This window comes from Indicator indicator, chromosome 3 (genome assembly GCF_027791375.1).
Source record: "Indicator indicator isolate 239-I01 chromosome 3, UM_Iind_1.1, whole genome shotgun sequence".
Taxonomy (NCBI): domain Eukaryota; kingdom Metazoa; phylum Chordata; class Aves; order Piciformes; family Indicatoridae; genus Indicator; species Indicator indicator.
Genome location: NC_072012.1, coordinates 7,597,273 through 7,616,130, shown reverse-complemented (window position 1 = coordinate 7,616,130; position 18,858 = coordinate 7,597,273). Strand labels below are relative to the sequence as shown.

Genomic DNA, 18,858 nt, shown 5'->3' with positions numbered 1-18,858 from the left:
ATAATGTCCAGGGAAAATTGGTGGTTTGTAGGAGCAAAAGAAAAGGGGAAAAAAAGCACTGGAAAATTCTGAAATAAGGGAATAAGAAGTTGTAGACTAGACCACTTTACAGAAATTACATCTATATTGATGTCCACCATATACTAGTAACAGCGTTCTGAATCCTAACATGCTGTCATTAATTAAAACAAGGGTATGAACTTTGTAATTATTTTAGTTTGATCTAGGAGTATATGATTTTCCCAGAGCCAGGTAGTATTTTACAACTGCAAAGGATTAGATAGACACAATCAGTTCAAATATTTATCCAGCCATTGAAATGAGAAGCCTCATTTTCACCTGTGCTGAGGCTTTGGAAATGTCCATAGCCATCATTGTTCACAACAGCAAAGTGAAGATTGCATTTCAATTACCCTTCCAGTTGCCTTTAAGCAGCTCATGGGAAATGTTAAATTCTAAGTTGCCTAAAATTCCTACTTTTTAATTTATTCTCTGACTTGTACGCAGCAAGGCAAATCTTTGTGAGTTTATATGCGGACATGAGCACATACACACCCTGATCAGAGCCAGGTCCTTCCAAACATGAATTACACTGAGCAGAGTTTGGAATGGTACAGGTGGAACAGGAGCAGTCATTCCCATTAGTATTTCCAAGGACATGAAAAGAAAGACTGCTTGTTCCCTCTAGTCAAACTGTAGCAATGCAAAGAATATGAGTTTCTGTTCCTTTATTTTAAAGCACAAAAGCTTTATCTAAAGCTGATTCTATTGCCTCCTTCATATTTTGAGATCCTCAGAACACTTAGGATAATCACTAATTTCAAAAATGTTATTTATTCCTCCTTTATTCTCTAGAAATTATTGTCCCTTCCATTATTCTGAAGTTAGCTTTTGAGTATCCAAAAGAATATAGAGAGTTTTGAAAATAGCTACAAAGAATGAGCATTTTAAAAGAGTACTTGGGTCTGTGTACCAAAACTGTGACTTCCTAGCAAACGCCACAAGGCTCTAGGGTCACATAAGCAGATCCAGAGAATAGTCACTCTTGGCTTCTCCAGCAGAGTACTGTGGAAAGTGAGCCATTCTTATGCAACCTATATCATCAGGTGAAAAGAAAACTTGAGAGCTATCCCCTGTATGGCAATATTTGGCTAAATAATTTCAAAGATGGTAGAGATACCATGATGGGTTTCCACTGTGTTTTCTTCCTCCCCACATGATAAGCAGTCATTCAGTGAAATTCAGACAGGCATTTGACTAAGCTGGGTACCAGTCAGTTTAAAGATAAATGGGGCCTCACCTTCTTACACAGTAGAATCATTTATTTTCACATGACTCATAACACAAATTATTTATAGCTATGGAAAGAAAAATAGCAGAGATGCAGACTTGCTGCAGTTTCTGTGAACCAGTAAGATATGATACGGTTGGATACTGCTCTCTTCCAAGTGAAATGCAGCAATGCACTGCACTCCATAGAGTGAAATAATTTTTACATGCCTTGTCAATCTCACTGTGGCTGTGGAAAGAAATACAGTGAAAGCAGAGACATTGGCACTGTGTTATTTAAAATGTTTTTGCAGCTAACAGTTTTGACCTCTCCTCTGATTTGATGGTTTGATGGTCCTGCTTTCAAAAGGCCATGTCATGTTTTCCAGCTAGAAGAAATGAATAAATGTTTTCTTTTCCTAGGGACTCTCCCAGGTTTTGCCCAGATCCTGGTTCAGAATTATTCCAGGGAATTGCTGGTGTAAAACTGGTGTGCTTCATTGTCTGTGGAATCACAAAGATTAACAGCTTCAAATCTACCCTCTGAGGCCAGCAGAGTTTCATTTTTGTCCCTTATAGTCTTCAGAGACCCTGAAAAGAAAGTTAATGAGACTGGAATTTGGAATTTAACATGTGAAATCCAGGGGCTATCGCTTAAAACATCAATCCTTGCTTCAGAATGGTGTTTGACAGGCTGCAAGTAATTTCTGCTTCAAGCAGTCTCAGGCAGCGGAGTAGCCCAAAGGTCACGTTGTTCTTATCATGGGTAAAAGAGATCTTCTTCATGATGGATGACTACTCTGTATGTTTATGATGCATAATATATTAGTAATTTAATTCACAATTCCATTCGTCCAACAGTTTTGTCAGGGCAAGCTAAACTCTAGTTAGGTACGCTGATGCTGTGCAAAAGGATGGGGCTGTGGTGGTAATCCATCATAAGACTTGCACGGTCCCAGCTGCACATAATTCACAAATGGAAATGCCAGCCTGAAGGTACTGGGCCAAGGAGTCTTGTGTTTCCCTGCTGATCTTGATCTGTGCTGGTGATCACAGCTGAAACCAAACGGGTTGCTACTTCTGTTCTCATGGCATTATGTGGAGCAATCCTCAGTATGTCCTTCACCAGAGATATCAGATTGGGAGCCTAAAGTTATCTGTCCTTGGCTAGCCTAATCACCAGAGCTGGAGAACCACAGACTACAAATGTGACTCCTGGTTTCAGATCACTTTGAGAACTTTGTTACTCAAGACATAAAGATTTGAACTGCATTTGTGCAAAGCATAATACCAACCACAGCCGCTACCTACCATTTTACCCTCATGCTCTTAATAGAACTAAATACAAAAGCCTCTGCTCTGCAGAACCAGATGCAAAAGTAATAAGCAGTAGTATTAGTTCAGAGGGTCTCAGAGCAAATTTGATTTCTTTTTACTACAAATACCACTAATAAGCAAACCTTTATAACAATATATATTGTTCTTGCTTATTTGAGTAGTACATCCCCTTGAGTATATTTCTGTCAATGTCAGTGCAGCAAAGTGACATTTAGAACAGAAGGATGAATTTGCCTCTTGGCTAGTAAAATTCCTCCTCACTCCTCTTGCTGCTGTTCATATTTTACATGCAGAAATATGGTAAGAGCTCCAATGTCAGTAATCATGTGTTTTCAAAAACGAATGAATGACATCCATTATAAAATCAAATAATTTCAAAATGTGCCCTTCATTCACCAGCATCATGCTGTCTTTAATAAATTTCCATCTTCACACAATAGCTGTTTCTGTCACCTGTATTTGTATTTTGCATGGTTTGCTTTTTAAATGGCCAACTATTACCTCAAAGTTTCGAAGCTTATGCAGCAACAGGTTTTTCAATAGGAAATATTTCTTTTCACTTGTCTTTCTGAAAGATCTTGTTTACAGTTTCAGAAATGGGCAACCAACAATCTATGTCATGTTACTTCTTCACTCCATGCATCCTTAAAAAGAACTACTTTTTAGCACTGTTTTTAAAAAAAAAGTGCATTTTTCTATTCCAAACAAATGCGGGTCCATGGTTTTGTAATTGAGGGAGAATGGGAAGATATCCTGTATTTCACATGAGGCTCCATGATCTATTGTATACTTACTGCACAAGCTTTTATGGGTTGGAAAAGGGCCTGGTCATTCCAGTTCTTCAGCTCCTTTGGGAGAAGTTATAAGTAGGAGGAACTGGAAACTTGGTTCTGAAATTCAGAACCAAGACTTTATCAAGTTTCATCAATTCACAGGTATTATGTAAAGCAAGAGCCATAGATCCCATCCTTCATACATGTATATGGCTTTCAAATATATGCAATGGGTTCTCTTGCTTCTTCAGTTGCTCTGAAGGCACACTTCACATGCCCTCACAGTTGCTCTTCTATTACACTAGATCAAAAAACTCAGGCACAGAAAAATGAGTATTTAGTGAACATCATGAACAAACTAGCTAAATGCTAGTTATAAATAAATTTGCTTATGCAAGGATTATGGAAGTAATTTCAGAATTCAAATATCTTTTACTTTGGTTTTGTTGTTATTTCAATTTTTTTTCGTGTGTTCTAAGTTTTTGGTAGTTCCTATGTTACATTGGGTGCCAATTAATTTTGTAACGTGGTGGGTTGAAAATTCCCCCCCAACACTAAATTTTCCCCACTGAGTTGGAAGCAAATGGAATCAATATTTACAAGCAAAACTACAATCTACAATGGAATGCAATGGATATGTACAAAATATACAGTCAGCATTTACAAGTATTTACAATTAATGAACAGCACAAGGATCCCCCTGGCCAAAGACCAGAGGAAGCTAATAGCTTCTCCCTCCCTGCCCCCTCTTACTTCCTTTTACACAAAAGGGACAACAGAAAGGAGCACTGAGAGGTTAGAACTTAGCTAAAACAATGCAGCTAAGGTCAAGCAGAAGCCAGCGGAAGCAGAAAGTTAGTATCTCCCAGAGCGAAGAGGCAAGAAGAGAGAAAAATTATATACCAAACTAATTCTTATGGTAGATAACTCTCCAATGGGATTTTAGATAGTTTAGAACTATCATTATTTTCCTCTTCACACCCAATGGTGATTTATTTACATTTTATCACCTTTCTGTTCAAGATCTGTGAAAAAAATTTTAAAGGCATAGACTAAAACTACCACAGTGAGGATAATGGAAGTCTTTTCACAATTAAAATATCTTTTACTTTGTATTTGTTTGTTATTTTAGTTTTTTTTAATGTGTTCTTGGGTTTTGATAGTTCCTATGTAAAGTAAGGGATTCATGTCTTACACAGACTGAAGTTTTCTATCAGGCAGACTACTACTTTTATAAAAAAGCTTCCCTGAATGTTCATCAACATTGAAGTGCCTCAGCTTGGGTCATCAGGTGATTCCAATTCTGAGAGAAATACCTCTCTCTCCAGAACAACATAGCCCACAGGTGTTCTGTAGTAAGGCTTTTGAGAAAGGTATGGGAAGGGATACAGAGTTCTTAATAGAGACAGTGGCCTCGTTGGGGATCTGAATAAACTCCTACACTCCTGCCTTGAACTGCTGAACTACTGTTGTGACAAAAAATTTTTGTTCATTCATTTTTTGCAGACATTGATGAGTGCTTGGTAAACAATGGTGGTTGTGACCATTTCTGCCGAAACACAGTTGGCAGCTTTGAGTGCAGCTGCCACAAAGGCTATAAGCTGCTCACAGATGAACGGACCTGCCAAGGTAACATTGTATTTATTTTACTCTTTGTCTAATAAGGATGTTGTTTTCAGTGGATTTTTATCTTTTTAATTAGGTTGATTATTCTACAGGCTTTAATCATACCTTCATAATAAAGTCAGAAAAGGCCTACCAAATTTTTATTCTCTGAAGTGTTGTTGGAAGATTTTTTTGAAATGTTTTTTTCAGTATTTTCAGTGGTAGGAATGCCAATGTCCTGCTGAACTGCAAAATCTGTGTGATGTAGTGGAATAGCCTCAGGCAAAGAGCCTTATGTTCAAATCCTCCAGTTTGCTGTAATCTTGATGGGACAGAGGCTTTTCTTATTTATACCAGAGTTGTTTAGAGTAACTTAGTGGAATAGAGCATTTTCAACTTTTAAACTGAAATAAGTCTCATTTGTAAGCTCACCTTTTCCTGATGGAATCTGCCTATGAAGGAATAATGAAGGTGTTTTGGGAGAATTCAAATGAAGGGTTGTTTTTATCCCTTGCTGTGTGTGTCATGATTTGTTATATATTCTATGACTAATAAAGTGCATTCCCCTTTTCCAATTTAAGTACTAACCATGTACCTCTGGAGAAATGACATTTTAAGGATTTGAGTTCTGTAACTTTAGTCTTTAAAAGCCTCCTAAAAAAGGCATGAAAGATGAGCATGCATCAGTAGAGAGGGAAGAGGAAGGAGAAGGTAATTAATGAAGTGATTTTTTTGGCAGGAGTTGCTTTTTTATTAATACGTATTTATTTGCATGGGTTTTGAACACATAAAAGTCAGGAAGACTAAAACCACATTAGTATTTTAGAGCTTCTTTATTCATCAACAAAAGGGAAACCAAGATCTGAAGATGTAATAGAAGTTTTTAAAAATTATATGTGCATCTCATTGGTACTTCTGTCATCTGAAAAACCTGTTCCACCCTGATTGTGTGATTAGAGGCAAAGGAGACAGTGCAAGTTTGGTTGAAATGTAGGACAGGATGTGAAAATGTGAGAGTGGCATAGTTGGTGCCCCACGACTAGGCAGAAATAACATTGCAGAATCATGTCAGACAAGGGTATGATGTCAGGTTTTGACGTACCTAATAAAAATAGGGACAAAATGTTAAAAGAAACATTTTCTTTATGATGTATTTAGAGACATGTAGGAATACTTCCTGCTTCATGAATTTTATATGTCGTAACACATTCTCACTGTGGTATCAATTGGAGGTTTTACCACTGAAGTAATTGTAGTTACAAAGAAGGGCCATGAGGATGATCAGAGGGCTGGAAACAAACTGAGAGAGTTGGGGCTGTTCAGTCTGGAGAAGAGAAGGCTCCAAGGAAACCCTATTGTGGTCTTCCAGTATCTGAAGGGGGCCTATAAGAAAGCTGGGGAGGGACTTTTTAGGGTGTCAGGTAGTGATAGGACTAGGGGGATGGAGCAAAAATAGAAATGGATAGATTCAGATTGGGTGAGGGTGGTGAGACACTGGAACAGGTTGCCCAGGGAGGTGGTAGAAGCCCCATCCCTGGATGTTTTTAAGGCCAGGCTGGATGTGGCTCCGAGCAACCTGACCTAGTGTGAGGTGTCCCTGCCTGTGGCAGGGGGGGTTGGAACTAGATGATCCTTGAGGTCCCTTCTTGACAATTTTATGATTCTATGACTACCCTGGTGAAAAACTCAAGAGAAAAGTGAAGCCCTGCATTCTTGTTAGGCAAGAGCTGGTTCAAAATGGTTTTGTTCATTATGCAGTCTTAGCAATAGGCTGCAAAAGCTACCTGTAAATAACCCAACCTCTACCATGATAATGGGAAACTAGAATCAGCTCTCTGAATGTTGCTCAGCTGATTTTTGCTTCTTTGTGTGCCTGGGTTACTGAATAAGCAAATCACATGTAACAGTACGTACCATACAGGGAATGGAGCAATAGATGATCTTCTCTCCCTTGTGTGATTGGACATGGAAATATAAACATGATCTGGCCGTGCTACTTTTTCCATTGTCCTTGAGCAAGGGTAGACACTCTGCCTCTACACGGTAGTTGATCTGATTTGTTAACTGTGTCTTATGTGATGCTGTAACAGATAGATTAGTCCAAAACCTAAGAATTTTTATGGTGGAGAAATTTTTCCAGTTGTGAAAATGTTGGTTCTTCATTGTGTGAAATGGGGAGGACAAAGTAATTTTTGGTTTGCGTTCTGAGGTATTTGGGTCAGATATTGATTACAACAAACATGGTATGATGCCTGCTTCGTGGAGGGAGCACTGTGATCATTTAATTTCTGTCTGGTGCTGAAGGTGATAATTGGTGACTCATGCAGTCAATAGGCCTGTGAATAAAAAAAGAGGGAAAGCAAATATTGATCAAGAAATGACTGGTGCATAAATCACCTGTACACTTCTTCACTTGCAAAAAAAAGAATATAGTTAGTAGAAGTGGTTATAGTTAATAATGTCAGGTCTGACCAAAAAGTGTGATTTGGGGTCAACACTGACCATAGAACATTACTGAGAGATTCAAGAAAACTTACTTTGGGCATCTTAGTCTTTCCAACGCATGAAACAGAAAAGTCTAATTTGTGAATGTTGAAGATGCTGTTAACGTTGCATCTGTTGTTTTGATTCATGATAGAGTTTCTGTGACTTACTATCCTGCTGTCAACATTGCCTTTTTCCTCTGGTTTTCGTTTTTAAAATAATTATTTCTTTCAGTTATGAATCAACATGTTTGCCAAATACTCCCTTGGGACCTTCAAAGTCTACATTGTCTGGGGCTGAGTCCTTTTTAGTTCAGGTGGCTTCCCTGTTATATAGGGAGTTCATCTCCAAGTAAGTTCATCACTAACATCAAGAAATGATTCTGCTAAACTCAGACAAAATACCTATGGAAACAGCTAGTAAGCCTGGCCTTTTATGATCTGCAAAACCCCTGAATAAATCGGTGGCTGTGACTGATTCACAAGAAAGAATCAGCAAAGAAGAACAAAGCCATAAAGATATCAGTTCATGTTAGCAACGTTTTTCAAGCTGTTGAAGGAGGCAAGTAAGCTGTTGCTACTTGCAGATGATTGGTAACTTCAGCACAAGGCAATTGTACCAGTTTCAATGAAAAGCTTCCTTCATATTCTCTGTGAAATTCTGAGGTTTTCCCACCTCACCTCATTTCCTTGATACCTTTTCATTGTAGACCTCAGAGCTGATTCAGGACTGCAGGGAAATTATATCAAAGTCTCAGACTTTGTTCAGGTTGTTTGCAGAGCTCCCACTCCATCGTACCAAGTGCCTTACATACATTCATTCTCTCTGTGAAAAGGAAAGTATTTCTCTCTCAGTTTTTTAGGAAAGAAGGGTAAAGTCAAATACAGTAGCTTGCCTGAGGTCACACGGATGCATGCCTGGACTGCCTGGAGAATAAACCTCCAAGTTTTGTGAATCTGACCATTAAAAGACAATTTTTTTTCTCCTATATTTGTATTCATATCCTGATATGAAAATTCATTGGTTTTCAGGAACTCTGAAGCTTGCTGCTTGCTTGATGCCACCACGTAGCCACCCTGTGTGTAGAGCATTTGTGTAAGCAGCCCTCACATTTGTAAAGGGCATCACAATTTTCTTCATTTGCCTGTTTCCAGCTAAACTATTTTTAGCCCTGGCTGCAAAGAAAACCATTGTCAATCACAGATTATGTCTGCCAGGGAGTGGTTCTCACACTGTGGCTTCTTGTTAGACAAGGAGAATGTAGGGGTTTCCCTTTCTTTCCCCTCCCTTGCATTCCAGCAATTTTAAAGACAACTTATTTGTAATGCAGACTGTAGAGAAACAATGGTGCCCTGCCAGTGATACTGTGGAGATTCATACTGCTGCCCCAGTGTCTCTTCTCTCTCAAGCTTAAAAATAGGGGGGGCGGTTTTCTCCTTCAATGGTGAGATCTATATTACAAAACCAAACACATTTATTGTGTATTATTTTAACAGATCCCTAAAGTCTTAGCTGTTGCAAGTTCTTTGATACAGGAAGAAATGGTTAGATCTGTTTGCATAAACCTAGCAAAAGTGGTCTGCATCTCCTTTAAGCATGTAATACAAATAAGATAGCTATATCTATGTGAAGGAGTGCTTGTGTTTGTAACCTTTGTGGCAGTTAAAAGCAGGACAAGTCAAGACTATTTTTAGAACTACAGCAGCAAAGCAGCAAGCAAGACTGTTTAAAGCAGCAATTAATGTGTGTAAGCACAGACATAATTACCTTAATCCTCAGCCAATATGGGGTTTAAAACCAGTTAACTTAGTTGCTTGTTCAGTTTCCATTTGTTGTGCAGTCATCTTGAAAAAAAAAATTCAACAATAACTCTCTCTGCTCCACTCAAGCTTCATTAAGTACTCAGAAAAACGTGTGAAATTCTTAGATAAGTAATTTTCTCTTCCTGCTGTAGGGATTGCCTTTTGGAAAGCGAGACAAGGAGACACAGCACACACATTTGTCATTACTCTCTCCATGGAGTGGTAGAGTTGGAAAGATTAATTACATTCAGAAAAACAAAAAAAAAGTGGGGTTTAGTGGAAACATCCAGTGATCAACGTGTAATACTTCGACTTGATAAATCTACACTCTCACCCTTTGCCCTTCTGCACCTCTGTCCGAAACAGAGCCAAATCCTCCTGCACTGAGGAATTTAAACTTTTGCAGGGGGCAGTTCAAGGCATTGCATCCTTCTGGTACACTTACAGCCTCCAAAGCAGACTTAAGCAGGGCTTGATGATTACTAGATCTCACAGACATGATGTTTAGTCAGAATTCAGTCTGCCCAAGTAGCTGTTTCACCTGCCGGAATTGATCCAGCTGCTGTCAAAAGAGATGACTGTCCACCAAGCAAAAGTATCGCTGGGGCATGTAAAATACCTGCATGAACCATCTGGAATTTTCAGGGCTTCTTTAAGGTCATGTATTCACATACAGTAGGTGACAGCATTTTTTATTTGCTTTGATATATTGCCTGTTTGGCTGTTGGCTATTTTTCACTGCCTTCCTACCAGATTTGAGATTAATGTGATTGATTGACTCTTCTGTAACTAGGCACTGGAACACAGGGCCTCATTGTCTAAGAGTGAACAGCCTCAAGCTGCAACAGGGTAGGACTGGACATTAGGAAAGCTTTTTTTCCACAGAAAGAGTGGTCAGGCATTGGAATGTGCTGTCCAGGGAGGTGGTTGAGTCACCAACCCTGGATGTGTTTAAAGGTCGTTCAGGCACATATGGTTTAGGGGTGAACTTTGCAGAGTAGGGTTATTGGTTGGACTTGATCATCCTGAAGGTCTTTTCCAACTTGAATGTTTCTATGATTCTGTGAAATGTTGGTAGTGCTGGTGTCAGTGGTGCAAGTTTACACAACAGAAAACCCCAAAGAGAATTTGCCCCTTTGGCTTCACAAGGTATTGAATTTTCCCTGTAGTCATTTTTTTTTTATGTGTACATTTTTTAATGCTAGAAATCTGCCCAGTAGAAATCCAAGTATAGCTGATTTGAGGTAGCTTTTTTTCCTCTTATATCGAGAGAAAGACATAACTACTATTTTATTTGTATTTCATACTCATGGAGTGCCAAGGATAATGTGAGCCACACTCCTTTTGATGCAGGCCAGCATGCAATTGGTCTTCTGGGCTGCAAGCGCATACTGTTGGCTCCTGTCCAGCTTCTCATCCTCCAGCACCCCCAAGTCCCTTTCTGCATGGCTGTTCTCAATTTCATCATCCCAGCTTGTATTGATATCTAGGATTGCCCTGACCTAGGTGCAGGACTTTACACTTTGCCTTATTGAACCTCATAAGATTCTCCTCAGTCAACCTCTTTAGTCTGTCCATATCCCTCTGGATGGCAGACTCATCAACCACACCACTCAGCTTGGTGTCAGCTGCAAACTTGCTGAGGGTACACTCAATCTTGCTGTCAGTATCATTGATGAAGATATTGAACAGCACTGGTCCCAATACAGGGGCCACCACTTTTCACCCATCTCCATCTGGACATTGAGCTGTTGACCACTACCCTTTGGATGTGATCATCCAACCAACTTTGCATATTGCAGTGTTGGTCTGCAAACCACTAAAACCTTGTCCATCTCCAGTGTTTTGTTTCTCAAGTTGTCTCTGAGCAGCCTCGCTGAGTGTAGCTTTCTGATATGATACAGGATATACCTCCCAACTCCTGCTATCCACAACTGGGTTTTGCTTATGATCTGAAATAAGATTTTAACCCAGGCTCAGGGTTCTGTATTAACTTGCTGAATCATAGTCCATGCAATCCTAAAATAATACTGTTAAATGAGAGACTGAGCTTGCTTTACTGCCAAGCAGGTCTTCATTCCAGAGAATTCTATGTGATTAAGGCCTAGCTGACCCTACGATCAATCTGTTCGTAGAGGGATGCTTTGTATACGATTGTCAAGAGATGATTTCTTACTTTCCAGAGTGAGATAAAGAAAAAATGGCCCCCTGAAAAATACAGTAACCATCTATGATCTAAGGAGCCTACAAACCTGATCTTGAAACATTGCCATATTAACTGTATAATCCCCTCTCATAACATCCAGCTTTTCACACACTTGTAGAAAATATACAGCAGTAGGCTTCCAAAGGCAAGGTTTGAATCTCCCAGCATGGTATCTTCATTTTGAAAATGGGTATGAGTGAAGGATTAATCATAGAGGAAAGCACAGATAGAGAGTGTTTGTGAGAATAATTTTTGGCCTAAAGAAGCCCACAAAAATTAGCTACAAAGATCTCACTATAGTTTTCTGTGTGGAACCGTTGATAAATATGACTGCATAGGACCAGTTTAATCCCAAATAAATCAGTGCATCCACACTGCCAGCACTGAACCATCTTTGACACTGTGACCAAACTGAAAAATAAAAAAGAGGCCAAAGAGGTTTGCAGCCCTGAGTTACATGGCAGTGATCTGCCACCCACATTTGATCCTGTAATGCAGTAAAGCAACTGGCCTTGTCCCAGTTATATAACCTTATGAAGGTCTCAGGATGAGGATGCACCCTTTGGATTGATTTAGGTAAGACATAGTCAGCCATCGTAGATAACTGAATCCATGTTTAAAGGTCAGCCCTGGAGCGTCTGTTCCTCTCTATCTCTCATTGCATCATGAAAACAGAAGACCAGGAGAATCCCATGTTCTATGACTCAGTTTTAAAACCCTGAGATAATTCTTTGGAATAGCAAAACAGGCAAATTTTATGTCATAATTCTCCCATCTAAGGCAAGCTACCTTTACTTTATTACTACTTCCCCAACTTTTCTTGCTCTGAGTTGTAGCTGAGTATACCCTAGTGCAGTCCTAGAGGCAGTAAGCTGTGAGAAATGTTACATAGGTGCAGCTGCACCATACAGCAGTACAGAGTCTGATTAAACCCCCAGCAGTCAGAAAATACCCAGGGCTTCATTTTGCTCTCACATATCAGAGAGAAAGCAACTGCACAGCAGAGTTTTATTGCTGTCATGCTACGGGAAACTGCTGGTCCTTACTGTCTTACACCACTTGAGCAGAGTGAGTCAATGTCAGTGGGGAGGTGATGAGAGAGATGAAAGGACTCAAACCCTTGCTCTACCAACTCACTTGTGATACACATGGAGAGTAATTTTTGTCTCAATGCATTCATCCACATTAGATAGATGTGCTGTAAGATAGAAAATACATTGACCTATAATAGAATCGTAGAATTGTTCTGGATGGAGGAGACCTTCAAGATCATCAAGTCCAATCACTCTCTAACTCTACCAAATCTGTTGCTAAACCATATCCCTCAGCATGATATCTCTGCCTCTTTTAAAAACTTCAACCACCTTCCTGGGGAGCCTGTTCCAGTGTTCAAGAACCCTTTCCTTCAAGACATGTCTTCTAATATCAAATCTAAACCTCCCCTGATACAACCTCAGGCTTCTCCTCCTATCACTTACTACTACTGAGAAGAGGCTGACCCCCATTTTGCTCCAACCTCTTTTCATGGAGTTGTAGAGAGCAAGGTTTCCCCTCAGCCTCTTTTACTCCAGACTAAACAATCCCAGTCCTTTCAGCCACTCCTCACCAGACCTGTTCTCCACACCCTTCTCCAGCTTCATTGCCCTTCTCTGGACTGACAGCAGAACCTCAATGTCTTTCTTGCAGTGAGGTCCCCGAAACCAAACACAGTATTTGATACAGGCTGATTTTCAGTCGGTCCAGCAGTCTGGCCCAGTATGTTTGTGTGACACTTGATATGTAAACAGCACTAGGTCAGTTGCCAGTGTAGCTCAAGAATCAGTGAGAGTCAGCAGTGCACTGGAGGAAATGTTGGGAGCTGCTTGTGAAAATCAGACTAGCTCACAGAAAGCTAATTCAGAACGATTTCACTGTCACCGATGATGTTCATTCTCTATGCAGACCTTCTCTGAGGCATTCTGTGTGACTGAGCCTCACAAAAATATTTTGTTTTTGACAAGCACCATATTGCTTCTAGCATCGGACTTAAATATGCTCCACTGCATATAACAACGTTACCCTGTCGATAAAAAGGATACTTCTTAAATCCTTTCTCTTATATATGATGCTTAACTCTCGATGTCAGTGAAATTATGAGTAGTGGTACAGTCTGCCTCTGTGAGAAAAAAGTGTTGCAAGATCGCACCCAGAAACAATAAATGCCCGAGGCATGAAGTAAAACCAGCTCTAGCCAGTACAAGTTTGATTGCCAAGTGATAGCATCTCCCATGCTGGTTGTAGCAATTAAGTCTGCTGAAACATGAAAACAAATACATCCTCCCCACCTCCCTGCAGTTCTCCTCTCTGCAGCACATTGTTATCATAAGTTAAAGGTGAATTTTCTTTGGTTGCTGCTTCTTGGAAGGAATATTAAACCTCACAATCTAGGCTTTAAATCACTTTCTAATGGGATGAGACCTGATGTGGGGAGGGCAGATGGGACAGATTATTTATTCCACCTCTCTTTTCCCATGCAGCTTCTGACACAGGCTACTGTTGGAAGCAAGATACTAGATTAGTTTGACCTCGGGTCTTATTCAGAGTGGTAGCTCTTCCTTTGTTAAACTATATAAAGTATGCTGCTATCAAATTGCTTTTTACAGCTTGCTCTGGCTCCCACCCCTTGATGATGTGTGTGGGAAGCCAAGCAAAACGTTCCATTAGTGTTTAGAAAGAGAATTTGAGATGTATTTTTCAGTTGATACAGTAAGATTTATTATGTGTATAATGCAGAAATTACTTCACTGAACTAGAATCATGTTATGTATTAATGAATTTCCAGGATATGAGTCAGGCTTGGAATAGTCTGAGCAGGAAGGTAGCATTCTTTCAAACAATAATCTGTTGATAAATAGTGCCGAAAGCTGTAATTCAATAGGAATTGTTTTTAAAGAGAACCAGAGGAAGACTATATGTATATATATTCTCCACTATTGCAGTGGTGCACATCGAAATAATGCCATATTGCTGCACTCAATCTTTTAATAAGATTGGTTAAGATTGATTTACACTAAGTGTTCTGCAGAACTGCAATGAGGGTAGGAGGGCTCTGCAGAGGGACCTGGACAGATGGGCAGAGTCTAACCTGATGGCATTCAACAAGTCCAAGTGCTGGGTTGTGCACACTGGCCACAACAACCCCATGCAGCATTACAGGCTGGGGACAGAGTGGCTGGAGAGCAGCCAGGCAGAAAGGGACCTGGTGGTACTGGTTGGCAGTAGGCTGAACAGGAGCCAGCAGTGTGCCCAGGTGGCCAAGAAGGCCAATGGCATCCTGGCCTGCATCAGAAATAGTGTGGCCAGCAGGAGCAGGGAAGTCATTCTGCCCTGTACTCAGCTCTGGTTAGACCACATCTTGAGTACTGTGTCCAGTTCTGGGCTCCTCAGTTTAAGAAGGACATTGAGATACTTGAACATGTCCAGAGAATGGCAACAAGGCTGGGGAGAGGTCTCAAGCACAAGCCCTGTGAGGAGAGGTTGAGGGAGCTGGGGGTGTTTAGCCTGGAGAAGAAGAGGCTCGGGGGAGACCTCATTGCTGTCTACAACTACCTGAAAGGAGGCTGTAGGCAGGTGGGCGTTGGTCTCTTCTCCAAGGCAACCAGTGGCAGAACAAGAGGACACAGTCTCAGGGTGTGCCAGGGGATGTTTAGGATTGAGGTGAGGAGAAAGTTCTTCACAGAAAGAGTAATTGGCCAGTGGAATGGGCTGCCCAGGATGGTGGAGTCATCATCCCTGAAGGTGTTCAAAAAAAGATTGGATGTGGCACTTTGTGCCATGGTTTAGTTGTAGTGAGTTGTTAGGTATTAGGTAATAGGTTGGACTTGATGATCTCTGAGGTCTTTTCCAAACTGGTTGATTCTGAAGATAACTCTCTCCCAAATATTCAGAAGAGTTTCATTGTCTCATGATTCATCTACCCTTCTGGACTTTTAAAAAGTGCTCTCTTTTGTTTATGTGTTTCTGATTAAATAAAAGCCTAACCTATTGAAGCAAAGGGGTGTGATCTTTTTTCCAGTAGCCATTTTATATTCTGCTGCTACCTGTTTTGATAACTTAGAGATCAAACCTTAGTTAGGACAGGTGAGCTGAAAACAAACCTCTAAGCTTAGATATTAAGAGGCAATTTCAGTATTTTCTGGGAGTTTACTGGATGGAGGGTATTTTATGTATACCTGTATACAAACATTTCTGTCAGTGTTTTTGGATGGATACTTGCTGTTTCTCAGCTCCATGAAGGCTAGCCTTTCTGGGCAGATTTTAAGCAAGCCTTTGATGGAGAGCCAGAGAACATCAATCCTTGTGTATATTCAGTAGCCACTGACTTCAGCAACAGCTTGAAGTAAGTTGGGAATGCACAGTGAGGTCCACAGGAAGTGAAGTGCAGCATTTGACTTTTCAGTTGAAAACTGAAACTGTGTTGTTGTACTTGCTCTTTCAGCACCATCAAATAATACTAGGCACATATTCACCCAAACTAGTCCCTTGTTCCTTCAAGAGGTCTCACTAGCAGCTCCTACTGAAGGGTGATGGAGATAAACATCTTAGCAAGAGAACATTTTCCTCTGTTCAGAAATACATCTAAAAATCAAATTTATTTCAGGGTTGAGGGAATGTTCCTTGCTTAATACAGAGAAGGTAAAGCCTTTTCTACATTGTCTCATCAGGCTGTTAAGCTGCTCTTACAGAGTTGCTGTGTAAATAATGGCTTGAGCAGAGTGCAGACTACTAAACATGTTTATGTTTCTCGGAAAAAAAATAAACCTCTTTCTTTTAATGCACTTTTACTCTTGATATATGGCTGCTTCTTCCCCGAGCACTTGAAGTAGTAGGACAGTTTATTGCCATAATAGCAGTAGATAAGTCAACTTGCCTTTGCTTTGGTAAGAGATTGTAAGCAAACATGTATCCTTCTCCAAAATCAAAGTCTTTGCAATGTTTTGATGAAAATACTTAATTTTCTTTAAAAGTGTTGAGAGAATAGTGACTTTAATTGCATTTTTAAATTGTCCTAGCAAAACAATGCTAAGAGGAATGTAATAGGAACTAAAGCCAATTGCCTCCTACTGGGTTCCTCAGGTTAACAGAGGAACCTGAGAACAACAAAGCCCTTATGTAGTGGGGAAGGGTGGGATGGATGGAAAGGATGTAGGACAGGTAAGGATAGACCCAAGAACAAGGGTAATGTCAGGAAGGACTACAGATAATGACACAACTTCAATCTCTGACTTCTTTATCACACAGAAATTGGTTTTTTGCCATTCTTGGGTTTATATCTCTTTCACCTTGTATCACGGCAGATTCAGCTCTCAAAGCCTGGGGAGCTCTTGTATTGCTGCTAAGTGATTGTGTCCAGTTGTCACATATAGAAATAGCCATACAAGCAAGTTGGTTCAAGAGAATCTTTTAATATCATAAATAAGTTTGTTTCAAAATCTTGTGTCAAAGATAGCCTCTCCACATTATACACAGGTTATGAAGCAAATCAAGTGAATGTCAGGGATCCTTTGGGGATGAGGATATGCCACATCTGCCAAGCAATGCATTTGTTAGCACAGGCATTGGGCAAACTGATCACCAAAGTGCTCATACAGGGCACAGAGAAGAGCTGTCATCCAAGAACGACACAACCTCAGTGCTATAGTTTTGTTGGTGCCAACATACATAACAGATTTGATTTATGATAAATGCCATCTATTGTAGCTGCACTTTCATTATCCAGCACTTGGAAGTCTAGTTTTAAGTCAGGCTCATTTATCACAGCTGTGCTGGCCTTTCTCTTATTTGCTCTCAGTGAAAGGTTACAAATGTACTTAGACTTTCTTTGGTGCATGACCTTTCACTAAGCAGTGGACAGCAGTGAAAGGGAAAGGGACCTGGGGGTCTAGTGGGTGGAAGGTTGACCATGAGCCAGCAATGTGCTCTTGTGGCCAAGAGGGCCAATGCGTGGGGTGTATTAGAATGGGTGTGGTTAGTAGGTCAAGAGAGGTTCTCCTCCCCTTCTACTCTGCCCTGGTGAGGCCACATCTGGAATAGTGTGTACAGTTCTAGGCCCCTCAGGCCAAGAAGAACCTCAGGGAACTGCTTGAAAGAGCCCAGCACAGAGCCACACAAATGATTGGAACATCTTCCTTACGAGGAGAGACTGAGGGAGCTGGGGCTCTTTAGCTTGGGCAAGAGGAGACTAAGGGGTGACCTCATTAATGTTTATAAATATGTAAAGGGTGAGTGCCAAGAGGATGGAGTCAGGCTCTGCTCAGTGATGCCCAATGACAGGAGGAGGGGCAGTGGGTGGAAGTTGAGGCATAAGAAGTTCCATGGAAACATGAGGAAATTTTTTTTTTTTCCCTGTGAGGGTGACAGAACACTGGAACAGGCTGCCCAGGGAGGTTGTGGAGCCTCCTTCTGTGGAGATACTCAAAACTCACCTGGATGCGTTCCTGTGTGATCTACTCTAAGTGATCCTGCTCTGGCAGGAGGGCTGAATTAGATGGCCTTTTGAGGTCCCTTCCAACCCTCAACGTTCTGCAATTCTGTGAAGCAGTTCCAACCCTTCCAAGAGTGGGTAGATTTTATAGCTCTTAAGAAAAAACTGATCTGACAAAGGGCTTAGGTCAACACACTGCCTATTGATTTTAAAAGTAGTAGATTCTAAAAATGAGCAACACGGTTAAATAGTAATTTTTTTATACTGTTAGCTTTGGTTGTATGTGGAAGATAGTAGTGCTTTATTCAGGTTCAGGTCCTTATAGTGCATTTTTACATCTTTTTAAAATCCTGTACAAATCCTTTTAAAAACTGTCATTCACAAGGATAACATGAAGGAGAAAAAGTAAGATGAGAGAAATTGCCATGAGCTTACATGCTCAGCAGAGAAAACCAGTAATGATTTGAGATCTTCCTTTCGAAAGGCCTTTATAGAACATCTCCCTTGGCTCCATTTGTGTCCATCAGACCTGGGTCAGACTAATTTTATACCACTGTGCATAGTTATTAGTAGGGTTTTTTCATGTTCCGTAAGAGACCTAGCAAACTTTCTTAGCTTCATACCTTTCTTTTTTTAATGTCTTTATTTGAAAGTATCTGCAGAGCTGTCTCTGGTGATTGGTGCATCTCTCTGCACACCCTCTAGGGAGACTCCCCCAGCTGAGGAATCCTTCCCTCTCTCTGCCTCTTTCTACTGCAAGCGGGTGGGCATCCCCACAGTTTCTTGTCTCTTAGTACATGAATACTCAATCTGAGGGTGTCTGTACAGAGAGGATGTCCAAACACAGCCAGATGTATTAGGTGCTTTGGAGTGCAGGCTCACAGGATATGATCTATCCTCAAGTGCAGCACAGACCTG

At 40.5% G+C, this 18,858-nt stretch overlaps 1 protein-coding gene across 3 annotated transcripts in view; it reads left to right on the top strand.

Moving 5' to 3' along the window:
* The window catches only part of SCUBE1 (signal peptide, CUB domain and EGF like domain containing 1), a 214,215-nt gene that overhangs the window by 154,280 nt on the left and 41,077 nt on the right, over positions 1-18,858 (top strand). For all 3 annotated transcript variants that reach the window (XM_054399407.1, XM_054399410.1, XM_054399409.1), the window contains one exon: positions 4,887-5,009. In XM_054399407.1, coding sequence (XP_054255382.1) covers positions 4,887-5,009 — 123 coding nt within the window. The remainder of the gene's footprint in view (positions 1-4,886; positions 5,010-18,858) is intronic.